Genomic DNA, 19,530 nt, shown 5'->3' with positions numbered 1-19,530 from the left:
GCAATGATCCTCATGGTCCTCAGGCAACTGCACTCAGCCAGGGAGTCTGCTCGAGGATTCTCTCCCCTCTCTGCCCCCTCTGCCCTCGAAGTGCTCTCTCTTTCTCGAGTAAATAAGTCTTTTAAAAAAAAATAACAACTTTGTGTGCTGACGGAGAATACACTTACCATAGTGAGTATTTCGTAATGTATATAATTGTCAAGTTACTATGTTGTATACCTGAGGCTAATATGTCAACTATATATATACTTCAATTAAAATTTTTCTTGAAAAATGAAAAAAAAAATTCCCCTTAAAGGACCCAACCTAAAAACAATAAAGAAAGTTTCTTTGTTACTAGTTTTATGACAGAGTATTTTTACTGATTAAAAAATTGAATTTTATTTGAATTTCCTCTGATAAATAATGTGTTGGTTTTTTTTTAAATAAAAGTAATATGTTTTAAAATATCTTCTCCACAGCACCTGGAAAAGTAGCAGACAAAGTTATAATTGAAAACACTAGAGATTCAACCTTTGTCTTTATGGAAGGTTCTGAGGATGCTTATGTTGGATATATGACAATAAGGGTAAGGAATTTTAAGATTTAGAATAAGTATGTTAAAATCATTTAAGGTAGTGGTTCATACAAAACTTCAAACAAAATTTCTACTTTTCAGTTTAACCCTGATGACAAATCTGCTCAACACCATAATGCACACCACTGCTTAGAGATTACGGTAAACTGTAGCCCTATTATTGATCACTGTATCATCCGAAGTACATGTACAGGTTAGTGTTTCCCTTATGTTTTATTACAAAATAAGTCATTGTGTTGTTGACCAATAGGTTTTTTAAATAAATAATTTTTCTTACAGTTGGCTCTGCAGTATGTGTTAGTGGTCAAGGAGCATGTCCCACTATCAAGCACTGTAACATCAGCGACTGTGAAAATGTTGGACTTTATATAACAGATCATGCACAGGTATTTTTAACTTTTATGGGTTTTTTCTTTCTAAAAATTTTTTTTAAGTTCTGCTAATACCTATTTCTGATTAATTGTTGTAGGGAATATATGAAGATAATGAAATTTCCAATAATGCTTTAGCTGGGATTTGGGTTAAAAATCATGGAAACCCAATTATTAGACGGAATCATATCCATCATGGACGAGATGTTGGTGTGTTCACATTTGATCATGGCATGGTAAGAACATTTATTCTTAATAGAAAAACCGACTTCATATCAGTTAAATTTCTTTCTCTCTTTTTTTTTAAGATATTTATTTTTAAGTAATCTCTGAATACCCACTGTGGGGCTCGAATTCACAATCCGGAGATCGAGTCACATGTTCCACCAACTGAGCCAGCCAGGTGATCCATATCCATTAAATTTCAAATAGGTTTCTGCACTTTCTCATCACCAAACTAGGTGAATTGAAGAGTATTGGTTTAAAAGACATTTCAGCATCATATTTTAAAATCAATATGCAGTATTCTATAATTCATGAGTCTAATATTATGTGCATGTAGAGAAGATGGAGTCCTTAGGGAATTGATGTAATCTGTGACAGGAGTAAGATCTAATCCAGTAGTTCTCAAATGTAAGTGTGCGTGAAAGTCACCCCTGTTAGGGGTACCTGGGTGGCTCAGTTGGTTAAGCGTCTGCCTTCGGTTCAGGTCATGATCCCGGGGTTTTGGGATCGAGCCCCATGTCAGATTCTCTGCTCATCGGGAAGCCTGTTTCCCCCTCTCCCTGTGCCTGCCGCTCCCCGCTTGTGCTCTTTCTCTGTCTCTGTCAAATAAATAAAGGAAATCTTTAGAAGAAAAAAAAAAAAGCCATCCAGATAGAATAAATATAATGTAACATAATATAATGGGAACCAGCGTATGCATCTTTAATACTCACCGTGAGTTCAATGCAAGCTATTTGTAGGCTACACTTTGAGAACTAATGGTTTCACTATTAGTTTGACTTCCATTTTATTCCTCTTAATTTTTTTTAATTGGCAGAATTTTAATAAGAGATATAATGGTAATAAAATACCAGTTCTAAAACTTACACAGCAGTTAATTAGGCATCTTTGTGGATGATATTGTATTTTAAGTACTATTGTGTCATTTTATACAAGTTTCTAGAGATGCAACTTTTTGAGGTCTTTTAGGCCACTATTTCAAAATAATGCTCTTTGGGGCGCCTGGGTGGCTCAGGCGTTAGGCGTCTGCCTTCGGCTCAGGGCGTGATCCCGGCGTTATGGGATCAAGCCCCACATCAGGCTCCTCTGCTGGGAGCCTGCTTCTTCCTCTGCCACTCCCCCTGCTTGTGTGAGCTCTCTCTGGCTGTCTCTCTCTGTCAAAGAAATAAATAAATAAAATCTTTAAAAAATAATAATCCCTTTGATGTCTATTCAGGTATTCTTTTCATTTAATGTCTAATTTTCATTGAGGCAATTTTCAAGTCCTGTTACAACATAGGCAACATTTTTTGTTAAGGAGTAAGAGATGGGAGAGGAGGTGATGGCATGGTGGCCAAATGGGATTGTGGTGAAATTTTATTGCTGTTGTATGAATCATGCAACAGAGGATTGTTGGATTCACATATACAAATTGTCAGTGAAGGAAATTTTTTTGTTGTTTGTGCCTAAAACCTTAATGTAGAACTCTTTTAAAACTAAACTAGACCACAGGAGGTAATACTCCTTCTATGAAGTTCTGATTAGAGCTAAATAGTTTGAGGCCATCCAATGCATCATATTCTGGGGTAAGTGCAACCTGAGAAGAACAGTTCATTTAAACCTTAGGCTTAGGGTGCCTATGTTTTATTTGGTTAAGAATCCAGCTCTTGGTTTTTGCTTTGGTCGTGATCTCAGGGTCATCAAATCGAGCCCCCATCAGGCTCTGCATTTAGTACAGAGTCTGGTTAAGATTCTCTCTCTTGGGTGCCTGAGTGGCTCAGGCAGTTAAGCGTCTGTCTTTGGCTCAGGTCGTGATCCTGGGATTGAGTTCCGCATCAGCCTCCCTGCTCTGCAGGGAGCCTGCTTCTCCCTCTTCCCCGCCTCTCTGTGTCTCTCATGAATAAATAAATAAAATCTTAAAAAAAAAAAAAAAAAAGATTCTCTCTCCCTCTCCTTCTGCCACTCCCCACCCCCGCTCCTGCGGTCTCTCACTCTAAAAATAAGGAAAACAATGTAGGCTATAGCTTGGACCTATCAATAAGAAAGCAGAGTAGGGGGGGAATAATAAATAAATATAATAAAAAGAAAGCAGAGTGGAGATGACCACTTGCCCCTCTCCAGCTGAAGTAGAGAAATTGACATTTCATTGCAGATCATACTTCCTTTTTCCCAAGGAGTAGGGAAGTAGGGAGCATGGGAATTGTAGTCTGGAGGGCAAAGGTATGGAGGATGTCAAAACATAAGAATCTTGAAAATCTCACCTCCCTTAGAGTCCTATATTAGCTGTAGTTCCTAAATGGATCTCTTATTTTGTAATGGCATTATACTATGCTAGTATTTCTTTGCCTGTGTTGCCTTTAGACTTTGTCCCAGAGTTATATGCAATTCCAGTATCATATTTTTGCATGCCTCTGGTCTCACCGACAAGAGACATTTGAGGTACCAAGTTAATTTTAACCTGAGTAAGCTTCCTTATTTTTGAAAGACCTATGCTGATGGTCACTACTAAAGTTCATCATAATAATTTACTCCTCATCATACACTCCTGATACAGTTTATATATATATTTGGGTTTACAAATTTTTTAAGTTGTTTTTAAACAACTCCTAGGCAGTGCTATACATAGATATTCCCATGAAGGATTAATAAAGAGATTTCTAAGGTATTACATATTTGTAAAGGAGGGATGAAAATTAAAACCTAACATCTTGGGCCTATCCTCTGTTTCAGTATTGTGACACAATCCTTTAAAATCCCTTGATAGAATGTTTTTCCATTTTAGATATTCTTTTGGCTTGTATTCTTTGTCTTCTTTGTGGTGACAGCCCATGATTGATAGGATAACATCACTGAAGATAATCTTTTTAAAATTCTACTTTGTTTTCTGTAGACCTTCAAAGAACATCAGAACACTTAAAACTAGTTTCTGTACTGTCCACTTTCTTTAAATATACACGTATTTATTCTCTGAATTTTTGCTCCTTTTTCTTTGTTGACATACTTAAAATTTAAATTTTATATTCATAAGAATGAATCGTAAAAGATGTTCTACTCTTTTTTATTTTAAAGAATTGTTTATGTAAAAATACTACACAAGTATAAAGGACACCTCTAGGATTTCAGGGTATGACTCTAGCATTTGTCATTGTTAGCTTCATGTTTAAACTTTGAAGTACGAACTTCCCCCGTGAAAAATGAGGAAATAAGCACTTTATATTTCAGCCTATCTCCTTCCCATTCTTTATATTCTTGCTTTTCTTATGTAAAGTTTTATAACTTACATTCCTATAATTATTGGTCAGTATTTATTCTATATTTGTTTACCTTTAATCCTTTTATAACAGTTTCTCCGTTGCTGATTTTTTTTTTATTTTGATTCATTCTTAGTATGGCTGAATTTTCTTATCTAGCCATTATTTGTTTATTTTTAAAAGAAGGGTTTACTGGTATTGTAGCTTGAATTCTTGCCACTCGAGAATGCCTATCCATTACTTTTCAACTTGGCTAAATGTATACACGGTTTTGATTACACTTTTTCCCCTCCAAATTTTGTAGTCATTTTTATATTTCTAGCATTAAATGTGGCTGACAAGTCTGAGATCATTTTGGTTTTTGTCTGAGATTATCCTGGGGTGTTTTTTTTTTGTTTGTTTTTTGGTTTTTTTAAAGATTTTATTTATTTATTCGACAGAGATAGAGACAGCCAGCGAGAGAGGGAACACAGCAGGGGAGTGGGAGAGGAAGAAGCAGGCTCATAGCAGAGGAGTCTGATGTGGGGCTCGATCCCACAACGCCCGGGATCACGCCCAGAGCCGAAGGCAGGCGCTTAACCGCTGTGCCACCCAGGCGCCCCTGGGTTTGTTTTTTTTTTTTTTTTTCTTGCGATGATTTGCTTTTCTGCTTTCAGTATCCATAATGTAGGTTTTTGTTGTTGATGTGTTGTTTTGCTGGTTTTCTCTTCCATGTGTTCCTTTCTTTAGAAACTTGTCTGTGTATTGCTTTGTTCTTTAAGTTTTATGTGATTTCCTCAAATCTGTGCCCCTTGCTGTGTCTCCATAGTTTTGTTTTGGTTTTTTAATCTCTAATTTTAATGTGTTTTGTTTTATGGAATTTTTCCAACTTCCAGAAAAAAGGGAATAGTAGTATAATGAATGAATCCCCGTGTACCCATTCTCCAACAGCTATCAATTCATGGCCAGTTTTGTTTCATCTATACTTATTCACTCTTTACTGTCTTTTGTACTCCTTAGATTATTTTGAAGCGAATCCTGGACATCATCTTCTTATCTGCAGATAGTTCAGCATGCATCGTTAAAAGATGGGGATTCTTTCTTTTTCTTTCTTTCACACAACCACAGTGCCAGTCTCATTCCTAAAAATAATTTTCCTATCAGTGTTCACAGGTTCCCAGTTATCTTTGTTTAATATTAAATCTGTTGCAGAGTGTTATTTTTGTAAAATATAATTAGAATGCCATAGCAATGCCAAACTGCTGTAAACTTTTGGAGACATTTATTCTAAATTTATGAATTTAACACATGACAGACTGACAGATGACAGATTATCTATCATAAAATCTGGCTGTCCTCTCCCTCCTTTCATTTTCCTTTACTTTGGATAGTCTCCCTTAGATAGGAAACGTAAGTTTTAGATGATAGAAATTGCACATTAGTGTGTATTCTTGCTCACATTTACTTCTTGTGCCTGAGTTATTTTTATGAAAATAATAACATGGGAATATTTCTTTTCCATATTCTATTCATGCCACTAGATCCGATCACCTTAGAAGATCATTAGCTAGGCTTATGAGAACCTTCAGTTTCGTGGGGGAAACTACCTAGCTGAAGATTTAAGATAACATTTGTTAGGTTTCAGCACCCTACTCTTCCTATCCAGATTCCACAGTATTTGGCAGGTGTTTCATAGATAATAGTTTGGGGTTGTGGAAGTTTATTTTAATGAAGATAGCATTTTTTTCCTCTTTTTCATTCTTGTTTTATTTGGAGAGTTTTAAGAGAAACTCTTAAATGCCTTTTACTTTGTCATATTTAATAAAGACTGTTGCACTTCCAAAAAACATTTAAATGAAAAAGTGCTTCACCTTTTATTTTGATAATCAGTGTTGAGTTTTTAACCTTATGGGCACTTGGGTGGCTCAGTCAGTTAAGCATCTCCTTTTGCTTGGGTCAGGATCTCGGGGTCCTGGGACTGAGTCCCGAGTGGGGCTCCCTGTTGAGTGGGGGAGCCTGCTTCTCTCACTCCCTCTGCCCCTCCTCCCCACTCGTGCTCTTTCTCCCTCAAATAAATAAATAAAATCTTTTTTAAAAAAGTTCTTAACCTTAAATGATAATTTTCAAAAATTTGAGGTAATGTGTACAGCAAGGATTTAGAAACACTGTTCTGAGAAGCTAACAAGCGCTTATTTTAAAGATTATTTATTTGAGGGAGAGCTTGTGTGCATGTGAAGGAGGGGGGCAGAGGAAGAGAGAATCCTGAAGCAGACTCCCTGCTGAGCACCAAGCCACCTAGGCATCCCAAGCCCTTATTTTAAATATAGAAGAAGCTCTTAACAATTTAGTATCTTTTGATAGGGACATAGGATTTTTCTGGGGTCATCCAATAAAATGTCCCTACTTTGGGGGCACCTGGGTGGCTCAGTTGAAGTGTCTGCCTTTGGCTCAGGTCATGATCTCAGGGTCCTGGGATCGAGCCGGCTTTGGGCTCCCTGCTCCGCTTTTCCCTCTCCCTCTGTCCCTACCCCCACTCTTGTGCGCACACTCTCTCTCTCACACAAATAAATAAAATCTTAAAAAAAAAAAAAAAAAGGCCCCTGCTTTTGGAGTTTTGTCTATATACGTTGGAATTTTCGTGGTTTGCATCTTACAAGGCAAAGTAGAATTCTGTCTATATATACTTTCACATTTCTGTATTATTATGACATTTTACACTAAAGGCATCTCTTAAAACAGATGCATTCTATTAAAACATGTTTTAAAGCAAAATTACATTAACTGAACCCCTTTAAGCCCGTGACAAGAGATGGTTTTCCTTGTAAAATTATAAAACTGTTCTGTCTGAATGTGGTAAAATGACAGTTGTAGCAGTGTAGAGGCTTCTGGTTGTAGAGGCATGGAGAGTGGGACACCTGGCTGGTTCATCCAGTGGAGTATGTGACTCTTGATCTCACGATCATGAGCTCGAGCCCCATGGTGGGAGTAGAGTTTACTTTTAAAAAAAAAAAGAGCATGAAGAAAAAAATGGTTTTTACTGCTTTCTTTTCTTCAATGATATCTTAAAAGATGCAGGTTACAAACTTTATCTTTGATGGAATTAAGGAACATTTTTAAATTACAACATGGTAACTGACTAGGTGCCAGTGAAGCCAACCATTACAGATTAGAGCAAATTATAAAACCTTATGTTCATGAAGATAAACTGGTAAACCTGATGTGAGTATAAATATATTGAGGTTTTTTTTTTTTTTTTTTTTTATATTGAGGTTTTTAAACAATTGGTAATGAGTTTAGGATAGAATTATCACTAGAGGCATAAGCAAAGGAGAAAAATAACATAATTACCAACTTTAATAAAAAGTTGTACAGCAAAGAATATGTAGTTATACTTCATGACTCAGCTCTTGAATAGCACACTAATCTAACCAAAATTGTGATATCACTGCATTGGAAGGATATAGTGTGAATGTATGATGGGAGATAGAGCTAAATTCTTATCTGCCAAAGTAGGAAGTCAGTAGACAGTACCTTAAACTGCAAACTCAAGATACAGCAATACAAGTCTTTACTTAAAAATATAGAGGTAGATAGAAAGAATCAGTTAAAAGAATTGAAGGTGGGGACCTCTGGGTAAGGGAAATGAGAGGAGGCTGCTGTTTGCCTTAGTAAACTTGTGGATCTTGTTGACTCTCCTAACAGTACAAAATCAAAACCTAAAGAAAATAGAGCATCCCTGCATTTGAATCATGTTTAGTCAGTACATAGCAAAGTATACTTGCAGTACTGTGTGTTTAGTATAGTCAAGACATGACAGTGGCCTGTTATGAAATCTTTATGGAAACCCAATAAGCAGTGTATCTTTTCTTGCCACATTCTGAACAAATTATGAAATAAAGCCATGAAGTAGCATGAGGAGGCTGAAATAATTTTATTGCCCTTAAAAGGTTAAATTGGAGAATACACCTTCAAACAAGAACAAAATGGGTCTGCTTCACTGCACCCCAAAATTAAATAAGCTTACGCACTTAGCAGAAGGCATGCTCCCTTAGGGCAACTCACTTCCCTGAGTTTAAGGGTGAAGCCTTATTGGTCATACCCAGTTTATTCATTCCCAGGTTTACCAACCAGTTATGTCATGCAGCTCCCAGCAGAGAGAAAGTAGCCTAATTGAGCTCCTTTCTCAATAATGAAAACATCAGAACTGTGGAATTTTTCCAGTCTAACATTAAGTTCTTTTAGTCTAAACACTTTTTAAATCTTTGTTTCTTTGATTCTCAGTTTTGCCATAATAGTCTGTATATATACCCAGTGTACATTCATTTTTATTTGGTATAAAATCAAAGAAATTTTATTATATTTAAAGAAGGTATTTTTTAATATAATGCCCCCAATTAAAAAGTATTTAATCCAAATATGAAGAAGTTATAGATAATTTGTACTTTATTTTTGGAAAATGAAACCTGAAATTACTTCTGAATATTATTCTCAGAGGTCTATTTTCTTAAAGAGTTTATGTAGTATTCAGAATTACATCTGTTTTTAACCTCCACTAGAATTTGCAAAAAGTAGTGAGTTAGTTCCTGCTTGAGTGCTTGCTATACATGAAGTCCTGTATAAATGTAACAGAAGGTAGTATAGTCATTTCTATGCAGGAGCTTATGATTAGGGAGGAATGGATAAGACTATTTAACAGGAATCGTACAAAGCAGTACATAGAGGTACCATAAGAAAGTACTTAAGGGGAATTTAAAGAAAGGAGAGCATACTTTGTTTTGTTTTGTTTTAAGATTTTATTTATTTATTTGACAGAGAGACAGCCAGTGAGAGAGGGAACACAAGCAGGGGGAGTGGGAGAAGAAGAAGCAGGCTCCCAGCGGAGGAGCCTGACATGGGGCTCAATCCCAGAACGCCATGATCATGCCCTGAGCCAAAGGCAGATGCTTAATGACTGAACCACCCAGGCGCCCCACATACTTAGTTTTTGAAGGGAGATAGACCAGGAGTTGAAATGGCTTTTAGGAGTGCCATCTTAGGAATATCTTAATATCTTACTTTTTTCTCTTAATATTTAGTCTTGATTGGAGGTGCCTGAGTGGCTCAGTCGGCTAAGTGTCCGCCTTTGGCTCAGGTCATGATACCAGTGTCCTGGGATTGAGCCCCTCATTGGGCTCGCTGCTCTGCGGGGAACCTGCTTCTCCCTCTCCCTCTGTCTGTTGCTCACCCTGCTTGTGCCCCCTCTTGCTAGCTCTCACGCTCTGTCAAATAAATAAATAAAATCTTAAAAAATACTTAGTCTTGATTGAATCTTAGAATTTAGGATATCAGTATTACAGTAACTTGTGTTCTCATTACAAAATAAGTCTGTCCATTACAGAAAATTTTAAGAAATTGGGAGAAATATAAAGGGTACAAAGGCCATCTATAATATTTCTCAAATAATCACACCCTCATACTTTTATTGTTCAAGTTGTATTTTCTTGAAATGAAATTGAAATCATCCTTAATGTATACTATCTTGAAGTATGTACTGTTCCTTTTATCTAACACGATAACACGTAGAGCATGAATATAAGTTAGCCTGTTCCCCATTATTGAGCTAAGATGAACATTATTTTGTATGTCTTTTTCTGTAGTCTCTGATTATGTCCTTAGGTCACCTTTTTAGAATTTGTTTTCTTGGGACATTTTTAAATCTCCAAGGGTTTGTTTTCTTTAATACTCAATAAATCTTTGTTAAAGGATATGTGTATTTATTGGGTAATAGTATTTATTTGCATTTATTGAATAAGTCTTTCCCTATTTTTCTTTCTTGGCTTTGAGTATACTCAGACTAATTAGAGGATTTGTGGTTCTCTGTTTTACTAAAACATTTAAATCTCTTTTATTCCTTGTTTATCATTTGAAATTTAGTGTGTATGTATGTTTTATGCTTACTCTTGAACATTTCTGATACTTAATTTTGAGGCATACACTAAAAAGGTCATTTTTTAAATGTTATTTCTTTTTGGAAAGCAGCCTTACCTACAGTTTGATTTCTGTATTTTTCAGGGTTACTTTGAAAGTTGCAACATACACAGAAACCGAATAGCAGGCTTTGAAGTAAAAGCCTATGCTAACCCCACAGTGGTTCGATGTGAAATTCATCATGGGCAGACTGGAGGAATATATGTGCATGAAAAAGGAAGAGGACAGTTCATAGAGAATAAAATCTATGCAAACAACTTTGCAGGTGTATGGATTACCTCAAATAGTGACCCAACAATAAGGTATTTATATGTAATTATGGATGGAAATTACTTTTTCACTTCTTGTGTTACAAGAAAAGTCAAGCTTTACTCTTATTTTCTAGTCACCTGACTACTGCAAAATAGATTTTCCTAGTAAATGTCTATGCTTCTGAGTGAACATAGCTACTGCATTTATTTTTAGGTGTTCTGTTTGTTATCTAAGTCATGCATAAAATTATTTTATGAACAGTTGCAAATGCCGTGATTTTTATTTTAAATTCATCAAACTGCATTATAAATGAGTATATAGGGCCATGTTCTTCTCTTGGAACCTGAATGACCTTGTCTTCTCTCTTTTTTTTTTTTTTTTTTTTGTCTGAGAGTCTGCAGATAGCATAACTCAGGGAAGTAATTATCTCAAAGATTCTTGGACAGAGAGACCAAAAATAACAAAAAGTCAAACTTCAGGCCATCACTTTTAATAGTTCCTACCATTCCCTCTGGCTACAGTAAGGAAATAAACAGATCCAGTCTGAAAGGCGTTGGCTAATAAGACTGTAGAACAGAACTATTATAATTTAATCAGTAACGATGAATTATTTTTAATTGCCAAGTTTTATTTTCCACTGGCTTTATGAAAGTAGATTATGGGATTTCCATCTTGCTTAATATTTAGCAAATGTGTCTAGATCAGCTTAAAAAAAAAGTTCCAAGTGTATTTGTTATTTTGAGGGGAATTTTTAAGAATGATATTTTGTCTCAAATACTCGGTGGCTCTTTCAGCTTTAGGTCTTAGAAGGAAAACAAGGGAATTTAGAAATTAGCTAGTCTTGAGTTCCTCATTTTACAGATTAGGAAACTATGGCTCCTAGAAGATAAGTAATTTTTAAGGTGCCATGAGTATGAGTAGCTCTGCAGTTGATTGTGTTAAACAAATAAGCTCTTGCTGAATAGATGTTTATTATTTCTCATAATTATAGGGGGAATTCTATATTTAATGGAAATCAAGGGGGAGTTTACATCTTTGGTGATGGACGAGGCCTTATTGAAGGAAATGACATTTATGGTAAGCATGTTTTGTTCTATAAAATTTTGGAGCTCGGCCTATCTTCCTGACATTAGCAAAGTGGGCCACTTTGAAACCAAGTAGGAGAACTGATCCAGTTTCTTTAAATTCTCAATAAAGATTATTTGTGATATTTATTTGCTTAACAATCATTGCTCACTTAACATTTACTGAGTACCCACTGTGTACCAAGAACTATACTAGATACCAGTGATGAAAATATAAATAAGACCTTAGTCTCAGGGAGTATCTACAGTTTCCTTAGATTCACTCCTTTCAGTTTGGTACAAACTATAAAGGGAGGAGTGCCTGGGTGGCTCAGTCGGTTAAGTGTCCACCTTTGGTTCAGGTCATGATCCTAGAGTCCCAGGATCAAGCCTCACAGTGAGCTCCCTGCTCAATGGGGAGTCTGCTTCTCCCTCTTCCTCTGCTTTCCTCCCCCTGCTTGTGCTCTCTCTCGCTCACTCTCAAATAAATAAAATCTTTTTAAAAAAAAACTGTAAAGGGAAAATACTTATTCCTCATTAAAACTTTCTGAGATATTAATTCAGTGGACCATTATTAGATGTGTGTGTGCTAGACACTGTAAGTTTCTGGGCTTTCTCTTTTGCTAGTACTTACCTGGATAATACTTATATAAACAGAAAGCTTACTTAATTCCAGGTATTATTCTGAACATCTTACCTGAATTGAGTCATATAATATTTACATTAACCTGTGAAGTAGATACTGTTAAATATCCCCACTTACTGATCAGGAAACAAAGGTACAATGAGTTTAAATAACTTACTCAGAGTCATACAGGAAGGGAGAGTTCCTGGGATTCAAAACTTGGTACCCTGGCTTCAGAGAGTCTACCCATAACTATTATGCCCATACTGCCTACAGTTTTTCTTTTTATACTCCTAGTTCCCTTAGTTTTGTTTTTTAATGCTCTTAGACCATAAATATCTTTCTGAATATGACATATTTCACAAAATCGTGCTTTTCCTAAAATTCTAAAAATTTTAACTACTATGTAATGTAAAACTCTTGCTGTGTTCCAATGAGGCTCCATATGTTGACATTGTAACTTTTATTTTTAAATAGGCAATGCATTAGCAGGAATTCAGATTAGGACAAACAGTTGTCCAATTGTTCGACATAACAAAATTCATGATGGCCAGCATGGTGGGATTTATGTGGTAAGTTAATGAATATAGTTCTAGAATGTCATGCATCAAAACCAGGGGAGAAAGGGTGGAAGAGGACAGAATTATGTCTAGCCTTAGGTAGGCCATATTCAGCTTACAGAATATGAATTTATGACTCTCTTTAATATTTATACAATAAATAAGACTCTTGTTCTCCCTGCCAGTATATGAATGACTTTTATAGTATGTGTGGTGTTCTGTAAAATTCAATCAACTGACTGAATTTAGGCATAGAGAATATACCTTTTTATTAAAGTCTTTATTCATAATTGGCATTATGGGCTGAACTCAAAACAACAACTGATTGGCTGAGTTATATTTTTACACTGGAGTTTTGCTGGTGTGACTGCACTTAGGAGTCTGAAATTTTCCAAAAGTAGTAAGTAAATCCATAATATCTCTGAAAGTACTAATAATACTAGAATATTTTTGAATATTTTTTGAAAAGTCAATATTTCATTTGAATTTTTATTGAAACATAATTGAGCACCTTACAGAATTTTGAAACCATGTATTGGTCCTATAGCTTCTGTTCCATGGTATAACTGAAACTGTTGCACACTGATTCAAGTGAGAAAATGTAGGAAATTTCAGAAAGGTCCTTGTGTAATGCCAGGTGTGACTATAATTTTTATTTTCAGTTCTAGAAATGTCTGTCTTAAATCTTCTGCTCAAACTAAAAATAAATATTTTAGTAACCTGAGACCTTATTTTGAATGATTTCACCAGTAATTTGAAATAGCTGTTAGTTTACTAAATGAGAGAGAGAGCTTTAGTTTGTTATATATTTTAGAATGAAGTAAGAAGCTTAAAAGTACAAAACCACATAAAGAACAGTATAAATACTTCTGGAGCTTAAACTCAGGTAGAGGCTACACAAAAACAATGTTACTACCACCTCATCCAGATTAAAAAATAAAAATTTAGGTGTTTTTTTTTTTTTATAACTGTCTTTAAAGGGGGAAACACACTATAAACTACTTGTTTCTAAAATATATATTGTATCAATGTAACTTTTATTTAGCATGAGAAAGGACAAGGCGTAATAGAAGAGAATGAAGTTTATAGTAATACTCTGGCTGGGGTCTGGGTGACAACTGGCAGCACTCCAGTACTGAGAAGAAACAGGATACATAGTGGAAAGCAGGTAAAATTATTCTGGACTCTTATATGGGAAATACATTGTTTTATAAACTTTTTTTGTCATTTGAAAGCAATTTTTTTTTATTTTAGGTTGGTGTTTATTTTTATGACAATGGACATGGAGTGCTAGAAGACAATGATATATATAATCATATGTATTCAGGGGTTCAGATAAGGTAAACATTTTTCACATTTGGCTTTCTTTTGGGAGGGAGTTGTGTGGGAGTATGGTGGGGTATGTAGAAGAACTTTCCTTGTTATTTAATGCTCAATAAAATTTCCTCCTTTTGTATATATATTCATACTCTTACCACATGCTTGGCTTACCACAAGCTTTTCTTGAACCAGCTGAGGATAGCAGCCAGTGGCACATACGCCGCCCGCCTTAGGAGTGTGTTTCCAGTGTTCTGTCATCCACTCTAATAGTCATAGTTGCCAATGTACCCCATCGTACTTGGAAAGTAGAAGGCTGTATAAAAACACTTGTGAGCTATACCTGGCATGTTATAGGCACTCAGTATATGGGAGCTTCTGTTTTTACACTATTTCTGTAAAAGTAATAGTTTTTTACATCCCTCTTTCCGGTATTTTAAGTTTTAGAAACTGTAGTAGTACTTATAATTCAGCCCTTCATTTTGTATATGAGGTGAGTATACAATAATAGTAGTCACTTAATCTAACCTCCTCAGTTTAATTTACATATTAGGAGACTCTGTAGTAATAATATAATCTATAGCTAAGTGTATTCTGTGGGAATTAGAATTAAGCAAAATTAAACCAGTGTCTTTACCGACAAACTTCTCAGAGCATCTGGAAAGACTCATTCTTACTGTGATTAATGAATTTTTTCACTGTTACCTCATATAACATGGGATATGGGAGTAGAAGCAGTTAAGATGGCATTATTTTCTGTTGTATCCATAGGACTGGAAGCAACCCCAAAATTAGACGAAACAAAATCTGGGGAGGACAAAATGGTGGAATTCTTGTTTATAATTCTGGTATGTTTAATCTTTCATCTTTTTCTTATTGCTAATTGCCTTTAGAAATACACTTTCCCAAATAACATAACCTAAATTTTTATACCTGTAGGTCTAGGCTGTATAGAAGACAATGAAATATTTGACAATGCAATGGCTGGAGTCTGGATTAAGACAGATAGTAATCCTACACTAAGAAGAAATAAAATCCATGATGGAAGAGATGGTGGCATCTGTATATTTAATGGGGGTCGAGGTATTGTTGTTAATTTTGCATTAGTAAAAAATCCAATTTTTCGATATTCTTCCTCCATATCCTTAATGATCAGTGACATTGCCAATTAATATAAGCTTTAAATGAGTGAATCTCAGTCTTTTTCCTTATCAGGTCTTGAGATGGTTTAGGTTAGTGCCTAGAGGTAAAGGAGATAGATGTTTACACAATTTTTCTTTTCTTTTTGTGACCATCTTCAGTGTGCTAATTGTTAGGCGTTGTTAAGGTAGAATTTGTTTACATTTTCTCTCTGGACTTTCTATTATTTAGTGATATGATTATACTAAATATCAAGGTCCAGTTATAGAACTAGGTTAGAAATTAACTGGCCTGTAAATATATGAAAATGTCTGTAGTAAATAAGTATTGCTTTGTACCTGTTTACAACTGTGTTTGTTGGAGAGTGGAATTAATGAAGCCAAGGTGTGCCTGGTTTTGTATACATAAAGGTCAACTCATTTTGCATTGAGGCAAGAGTTCCACAGTCCCTGCCCCTTGCAAATATATGTTGTTCAAAAAGACTAGGGGAGAATGTCAAATGCAAATTTGTCACCATTCCTGAAATGTCAGTAACCCAGCACTGTACATATTTTATGTGAAAGGGATAGCTAGTTTTTACTACAACATAATCAACGAAATTTACTACTACAGCCAAGCAGAGATGCTTCCATTACTGACAGACTCTGAAAGAGCTCATAATCTAGCAATTCAGTAAGGTGACATATCTGATAGGAGTCTTTACAAGATTTAATGAGGAAACACAATACAGTGGATGGTCTTATTTGTAAGGTGTTGAGAAAAGGTTCATGGACTAAAATCACTCGAGCTGCGTCTTGAAAAATGAGTATTCACGGGTAAATGTGAGGTGGGGAGGCCATTCCCGGTGCAGAAAGCATAATTCACACTTTCATTTGTTTTGTACATATTTATTAATCGAACACCTCTGTACCAACAACTGATACAGATGCTAAAGATACAATGATGAATAAAACAGTACTGCATCCATAAAGTTTATAGTCTAATGGCATATTGTAAACAAAAGTCTAAAGGAAACAGTAAGGCGCAAAGAGGTACTGAAAGTTGGGCCTAGAGAAGGGGCAAGCCCAGATTCTAAGAGACTTTGTATATGGAATTCAGACCGGATCTTTGCAAAAACAAAGATTAGAGATAGGGACTTGGAGTAGTCTTTTCCAGGGGAAAAGCAATTTAGAGGTCAAAACTGAAATGACAAAGGCGGGTCAAATGTCTACAGAAATAATAAACTCCTCCTGTCTTCAGAGAGCAGAGAAATGCTAGTACACAACTAGTAATTCACTATACATAAGTAGGTTTTATAGGAGTAATACTAGCTAATTCTTTAGTGCGGCATACGTTTACAAGTATTAATTCATTTAATCCTCATTATAACCTTATATGTAGGTGCCATTATGCCCAGTTTAGATAAAAAACTGAGACAAAGAGTAGGTAAGTAATTTGCTTACTCAGAACTAGGTGGTGGTGGAATCCGTATTTGAAGTCTGATTCCTCAGCTCATTTTTTAATCATGTTATACTCAGAAGAGAGAATAAATTTGATGGAGGGAAACTGAAATCTAGAGGAAGTGACTTAAGGAAGAAAGAAGGCAGGACATTCCAGGATGAGGAAATAGAAACCAAAGGCATTAGAGATAAAAATGTATAGCATATTCAGAACATAGGTAATGTAGTTAAGACAAGAGACTAGGTTAGGGGAATATCTTGAAAGACTTTAAATGGCAACTTAATTTTAAACTTTATTCTCAAAATAGTTTTTAAGCAGAGAAGGGACATGATAGAGTTGTAGGAAACTGGGAAGAATAGCAGGAGAGAGAGTAAAGGAAATTATCAAGTAATGATTATAATAATAATGGCCAGAAATAATCAGGGCTTGAATGAAAGCATTGAGGCTGCAGTGGTTCTAAAAATACTTCAAAGGAACTAATTTTAATTCAGTGTTTTTAGTGAGAAATAGGTACCAGTCACTGGGAATGCATTGGTGAGTGAACTTGACATGGTTCCTGATAACCATGGAATTTCCAGTTATTGGTTAGAATGGTTACATGCCATTTTAAGCAGTTTCTGGTTAAGTCCTCCCTTAAACTCTGAATTTCAGCTGAAAAATTAGTCCTTTGAGTTTTATACAGTGCAGTTAATAAGAAACTAAAAACCTAAATACCACCAAAAAGGCTAGTAAAATTTGTTATGTGCATTAGCCTTAATCTGAGGAAATATTTTATTATAGGTCTCCTTGAAGAAAATGATATTTTCAGGAATGCTCAAGCAGGTGTTCTCATCAGCACTAATAGTCATCCAGTCTTAAGGAAAAACAGAATATTTGATGGATTTGCTGCAGGTTTGTATTTTCTTTTGTTACCTGTAGCTTGTTTTCTAATACATTAAAGTGTTTGATCTTTAGTACATTAATTCTCTTTTTGCTTAATAACTGAAGGTGTGCAAAGTGTGTTGTAAGAGTGGCTGAACGCCTGTCAATTACCAATGGCTTATAAGAGCACCTAATCCAAGTTTTGAATTCTTCTAAGCCAAACTAAATCTCTCTCTTGCTATTTACTAGTAATTATGAAACCTTAATTGGGATAGAATGCAGGCTTGTACTACCATTTGGAAAACAAATTCAAGCCCTCTGGCTTCAAACTTTTTTTTTTCTTCAAGATCTTGGTAAGTGAAATCCAAGTATCGCGCATATGTTTCAACTTTTTGCCAGGGAAGAGGACACTTTTTTTTCTTCATATGTACAACTAGTGGCTACCTAAACATACTTCTGGGCAGGCATTATCCTCTTTTGCTTGCCAAGAAAATAAGTAGTAAGTTATGAACCATATGTAGTAGCATTCCTTCTTCTAAAGGATAGTGGACTATTAACTGAAAAATAAATGTTATTCTCAGTGACTCAAACATTTTCATCTTATTCTTTGTACGTTAAGAAACTGTAACGTGATGATGTATCTACTGTTTGTAAATTTTACTTCAGGTATTGAAATTACAAATCATGCAACTGCAACACTAGAAGGCAATCAGATTTTTAACAACCGGTTTGGAGGCTTATTTTTAGCATCTGGTGTTAATGTGACAATGAAAGGTATGTTGGAGTTTGTTCTGCCTATAAATACACAAGATATGCCATGAAAAGATAATGGTATCAGAAGCCATTGCTGTCACTCTATCAAGTTAACTGCAACTCAGGGAACTATTTTGAAAGCTTCGACTGTTCTAAACAGTTGGCAATATCTTACACAGGGAAAATCCATTTCTATTTTAAGCTGATTTTTTTTACTTAATTGGTTAGCCTCCTTTAAAGGTCTTAAAAAGGGACTCTTCTATTAGAATAATCCTATAACATATATCTTTTATCTTAAGTCTTTGTCCTCTAGAATTTTACTTATTTTTTTCTTTTATTACAGATAACAAAATAATGAACAATCAAGACGCCATAGAAAAGGCTGTTAGTAGAGGCCAATGTTTATATAAAATATCAAGTTATACCAGCTATCCCATGCATGATTTCTACAGGTATATTTCTGAATTACTTGTGAGTCTTGAAAAGGGGGAGATAGTGATTTTCTTTTCTAAACCGGCAAGACATTTTTAGATGTTTCTCTTAAATGTAAGCTAAAGGTAGAGAAAATTGGGTATTTGCCAATGGAAAGAGAATATAATTGAGAATTTTGTATTTGTCCACATTAAGTTCTGTGATCAGTGTACTTGAGGGTTCTGTTTGGGACCATAAATACGGGAACGTATACTGCGGCAACTGCTGCTATCACTGGAAAGGTGGAACATAATGCTTTTGCTCAGGAGTTACAAAGTAAAGCTCTAATTAAGTGTCCCATATACCCCAGTCACTGAGTGGTTTTTGACTCCCTTCCCACCCCGCCCCCAGGTTAAATTTTTTTTAATTAAAGTTTCAGCTGCCTTTCTACAATTTGCAAATCTGTGGTTTTCCTCAGAAGAGACAGAACAGGAGATTGACTTACTACATTAAAGTCCTTTTGCAGAAATTAATCTGAGCTAGAGCCACAAAAATTTTGGTCCTCTTTTAAGCCATAGGTCATAGGGTAAAATGCAGTATTTTGAGGAAATAACATTTCAAGAAAAATAACGTAAGCTTTTGCTTTTTAGATGTCACACTTGTAACACCACAGATCGAAATGCCATATGTGTGAACTGCATTAAGAAGTGCCATCAGGGACATGATGTAGAATTTATTAGACATGATAGGTATGTAGC

At 35.4% G+C, this 19,530-nt stretch overlaps 1 protein-coding gene across 2 annotated transcripts in view; it reads left to right on the top strand.

Annotated features, from left to right (window-relative positions):
* The window catches only part of FBXO11 (F-box protein 11), an 83,796-nt gene that overhangs the window by 62,871 nt on the left and 1,395 nt on the right, over window positions 1–19,530 (top strand). For both annotated transcript variants that reach the window (XM_045787946.2, XM_045787945.2), the window contains exons 8-22: window positions 462–568; window positions 659–770; window positions 857–963; window positions 1,047–1,184; window positions 10,434–10,651; window positions 11,593–11,678; window positions 12,768–12,862; window positions 13,896–14,018; window positions 14,105–14,190; window positions 14,939–15,015; window positions 15,107–15,250; window positions 17,528–17,638; window positions 18,275–18,382; window positions 18,705–18,813; window positions 19,423–19,521. In XM_045787946.2, coding sequence (XP_045643902.1) covers window positions 462–568; window positions 659–770; window positions 857–963; window positions 1,047–1,184; window positions 10,434–10,651; window positions 11,593–11,678; window positions 12,768–12,862; window positions 13,896–14,018; window positions 14,105–14,190; window positions 14,939–15,015; window positions 15,107–15,250; window positions 17,528–17,638; window positions 18,275–18,382; window positions 18,705–18,813; window positions 19,423–19,521 — 1,720 coding nt within the window. The remainder of the gene's footprint in view (window positions 1–461; window positions 569–658; window positions 771–856; window positions 964–1,046; window positions 1,185–10,433; window positions 10,652–11,592; window positions 11,679–12,767; window positions 12,863–13,895; window positions 14,019–14,104; window positions 14,191–14,938; window positions 15,016–15,106; window positions 15,251–17,527; window positions 17,639–18,274; window positions 18,383–18,704; window positions 18,814–19,422; window positions 19,522–19,530) is intronic.

This window comes from Ursus americanus, chromosome 7, assembly GCF_024610735.1.
Source record: "Ursus americanus isolate L20-20 chromosome 7, mUrsAme1.1.p, whole genome shotgun sequence".
Classification (NCBI taxonomy): domain Eukaryota; kingdom Metazoa; phylum Chordata; class Mammalia; order Carnivora; family Ursidae; genus Ursus; species Ursus americanus.
This window is presented reverse-complemented; position numbering and strand designations above follow the sequence as displayed.